Source organism: Aptenodytes forsteri, unplaced genomic scaffold (assembly GCF_000699145.1).
Source record: "Aptenodytes forsteri isolate BGI_AS27 unplaced genomic scaffold, ASM69914v1 Scaffold292, whole genome shotgun sequence".
Taxonomy (NCBI): Eukaryota; Metazoa; Chordata; class Aves; order Sphenisciformes; family Spheniscidae; genus Aptenodytes; species Aptenodytes forsteri.
The window spans coordinates 557,230-561,397 of NW_008795435.1; the positions used below are offsets into that span (position 1 = coordinate 557,230).

At 39.3% G+C, this 4,168-nt stretch overlaps 1 protein-coding gene across 1 annotated transcript in view; it reads left to right on the forward strand.

The window, feature by feature from the left end:
- The window catches only part of ARL4A (ADP ribosylation factor like GTPase 4A), a 5,298-nt gene extending 1,723 nt beyond the window's left edge, over positions 1-3,575 (forward strand). Inside the window, exon 2 of the mRNA XM_009281032.2 lies at positions 77-3,575. Within this exon, the coding sequence (XP_009279307.1) occupies positions 161-763 (603 nt within the window). The 5' untranslated portion in view covers positions 77-160 and the 3' untranslated portion in view covers positions 764-3,575. The remainder of the gene's footprint in view (positions 1-76) is intronic.
- Positions 3,576-4,168: the final 593 nt, after the last annotated feature.

Below are 4,168 nucleotides of genomic sequence, written 5' to 3' on the forward strand. Positions count from 1 at the left end.
GCGTGGTGGCCGTGAAGCCCCGGGCGAGGCGGAGGGGGGGTCAGCCGTGGGCTAATGCCGCTTGTGTCGTTGGCAGGATCCGAGCCTAGCGCGGCGGCGAGCGTAGCCGTGGGAGCCGGCCTCAGCTCGTGGCAGCCTGCTGTCACCTTCCCTTCTGGCAATGGGGAATGGACTCTCGGACCAGACGCCGATCCTCTCCAGCCTGCCTTCTTTCCAGAGTTTCCACATTGTCATCTTGGGACTGGACTCCGCTGGAAAGACGACCGTGCTCTACAGGCTGCAGTTCAATGAGTTCGTCAACACTGTCCCCACTAAAGGATTTAATACGGAGAAAATCAAAGTGACGCTGGGCAACTCGAAAACGGTCACTTTCCACTTCTGGGATGTGGGCGGCCAGGAGAAGCTAAGGCCGCTGTGGAAGTCGTACACAAGGTGCACCGATGGCATTGTGTTTGTGGTGGACTCTGTCGATGTTGAGAGAATGGAGGAGGCCAAAACAGAACTTCATAAAATTACTAGGATATCTGAAAATCAAGGAGTGCCTGTCCTAATCGTTGCTAACAAGCAGGACTTGAGGAACTCTCTCTCCCTTTCTGAAATCGAGAAAATGTTAGCAATGAGTGAGCTGAGTTCTTCGACTCCCTGGCATTTGCAGCCTACCTGTGCAATCATTGGAGATGGACTCAAAGAGGGACTGGAGAAACTACATGATATGATAATTAAGCGAAGGAAAATGTTGAGGCAGCAGAAAAAGAAGAGATGAGTTCTATTTTGACCTTTCTATTTTAGAGTAGTTACATGGTCAAAATTTGACGTAAGACAGCTTCCAAACCCAGGCCTGCTTGTTTGGATGGTGTTAAGCTTAGTTATGTTAAACAATCAGTTGCACAACCTTGCTGTGTGGAAGGCTGTGCAGTTATGGAATTTTTTTTTTTTTTAACTAGTCTCTTCTGAGTTTTATGGCTCTGCATTATTTCAGAAGCCCTAATAGATGATGTAATTCTATCAGGAAATGGATGGGTGGGTATATGTGACATGGATGTCTAAATAGCCAAATAAAATGAGGGGTTTCTGCTTAGTGTTGTATTCATATGTTTGAGGGTGCCCTCTGCAAGCAATCTGCATTGAAGGTGTTCTGTGTTTTTTAAACTTCTAATGCTTGTAAGTGGAGTGTTCTGGTGAACATTATACAGCTTTAAAAACATGTATGAAGCTAGTAACCCATTATTTTGAGAGGCTGGTTTTTATCTTGTTTGGGGATTTCTATGAAAGCTTGGCTACATATGTAGGTTTTTTTTCTTTAATTTGGCACTTTTTGAAATTGAATCACGTTCAGTTCAAATACTTGGAATTCAAGTGCTGTGGATTCTTCAACTGATAAAAGAAAGACTTTTTGACAAGTAAAAATGTAAACAACACGCTGGAGCATGGAAAAGTGGTGGTTTCCCAACATATAGCATGTTTTTGGTATGTAAGGTTTTTATTTTTTAGAAGTAGCCATTCATCATTACACAGTGCTAATCAGGTTTAAACTATTACTCAAAATTAGTAATTTATTTCTGAATGATGAGTATTATGTCCTCCTACTATCAAGTGAAAAGTAAATTAATTGCAGCAAAGGAGCTGTAAAGAACAACTCTGGCTGTTGTGGTTCTAACCAGTGCAGCGTTCTTCGCTCTACTGGTGACTTTTCTGGCAATAAAACAAAATTATAATGAAGTAAAGATGGAGTTAAAATTAGCAGAGCACATCTTGTATCTCCCCAAAATACCCCATTTTATTAAAGTGGTATTGCTATGTCACTTTCAACGTATGCTTTTTTTTATCGTGACTCTTAAAGTATTTTGTGGTTAGGAATGTAATAATGCTTTATACACTCAAAACATATGACACTACCGGGGGCGGGGGAGGGAGGGGATTGGGGGAAGAAGATTTTCAAGGTGGGAGTGTGTTCTGCTTTAATTATGCTTTAAGCTGTTCTTGTTTACAGAGTGTGCAAACAGTGTTAACTGGGCAGGATAATGCTTGACGGAAAAAGGAGGGTAGTTTTTCTTATTGGTACAGAGCTTCAAGTGACTCTTTAGATACTTGGCTAGCAATTTAAAGGGCTAAAACAGAGCCTGGATTTTTAAGACTAACTTTAGTGGTGCTGTAAAAATTCATCAGAATGTTAGATTCTCTTTAAACTTTTGTTGGAAATACCAAATTAAAAAAAGTGGAAAAAAAAAAAACAAAACAAAAAGCAAAATCTATTTCCTCCTTTTACTCAACCAGCGAAGTAATACATTTTTTCTTACCTGCTGCCATGTATCAGGAGGATGACAGCTACAAACCTGAATGTCAGTCAATGTAACTTAGATATGTTTAAAAAAATAATCAAACTTTTTAACCAGCAGCTGTTCGTCCAGGAGGTAACCAAAAATGCACTTTAGTGTCTTCAATAACTGAAAGGGACAGCTGGTTTTTTTAATGACATCTTGGTCCTTTTTGAATAAACTGAAGTAGCTTCCAGTGGAGCTTTTGTATGTTGGTTATATATGTACCTGCACTGGTGACATTGTAAGTCACTTACTCAAGTAATGTCTATATTTATAGAAATGTGGATGACTTCTTAAACCTTAATAAACAATTCAAAACAAGCCTGCAGAGAGAAGGTGTCTGACTTCTTGTACTGCAGCAGTACGTTCTCATCAACCTCTGTGCACGTATTGATTCTAATAACAGTAGAGCTATTTCTGTTGAAAACCAAAGTCTTACAAATATGGTGAGGCTCATAAATGTCATGGTGTTATAAATTGCAGGTATCTCATTAAAAACTTTAAATCAATGGCATGTCTGTATATTCACAGAAGAAATATTAACTGCAGCAACTCCTTTCTGAAGTGATGGATCTTGCATAATTTGAAAAATCTTTTCTCTAGCTGAACCTATTTTGTGTTACGTGCAATGTTTAATAGGCGATGTTGGGCATTTATCACGTACTCACAGGTGGTACTTAGTTTAGTATCTTCAGGCTCATCTATCTGAAGCTGTCTGAGGGATTCACATGTAGTTAAGCCTTGGGTGAATTTCCTCCTCGGATTTTACGGCAGTGAGTAGAATGTGGCAAGAGATACGGAAGCTTCTAACTAGTTTCAGGACCTGAACATAGACAAGACATTTAGCCTGCGAATCAAAATTGCTAAGTTCGAACAAGAATATCCAAACCTATCTCAAAAACCTGGTATTTTCATTTCTGTTTATGTAACTGATGGCATACCAAAATGTAGGTTACTAACAGTCAGTCTTGAGAAAAAGCTGTATTAGTGATGCTGAGCGCTATGAATTTGGGGTGTAATTGGTATAATCTGGCTAACATTTTCCTTCCTATCAGGTGCACAGTACTACTAGGGTGAGGAAGGTGAGATGACAGGCTGGCTCTTTGTACCCAGTAAACAAACTGTACAATACCAAGTAATAATGGCTTCATTTTGAGTATTTATGAGGCTTCTATTGGGAATAGTTGAAAAGGCATCCTGCTTGAAAAAGTCAATCATATCTTGCTCTGCATATTAAACATGCTAGTGTTTATCTGGTGACAGTCTCCCTAAACTCTTCTGTGTATAAAAACTTCAGTGAATGATTTTAAATACAAAGATGTGACTGATCTGTACTCTAGCACTCTGGAGGAAGAAGCAAGAGAAGGTGGAGAGTACTGTTTCTAAAATGTCATGTTTGTTATCTTGTGATATTTAATACTGACTTGCAAGTAGAAAACTGAGTGGGGGATGAGTTTTACGTCCAAGCTATACCTTTATCTGTACTAGAACTGTTTTGCTGGAATATTACAGTAACTGTTCAGAGTAAAATACACAAATGTAGCTGTACCTCCAAAACTGTGTTTTGTATTACTATGACAAAGTCTTCAACTATGAACAAAGTGGTGATTGCAGTAGAGCATTTGGTATCTTAGCTGACTGAGTTTCTGCTGGCATAGTTCTGTCAGCCTGGGATCACTCTCTTCCATACGATGAATTGACAGTTCTGGCCTAAATACTGGTATGTGTAAGAAAGTCTTTAGAGGAGCTGAATAAGCAGGTGTAATTTTGTTACAATGCTGGAATTACACAACTTAAATTTTAAAATAATTTTTGCTGAAATGGGCTACAAATGACACTGTTCTTCAAGG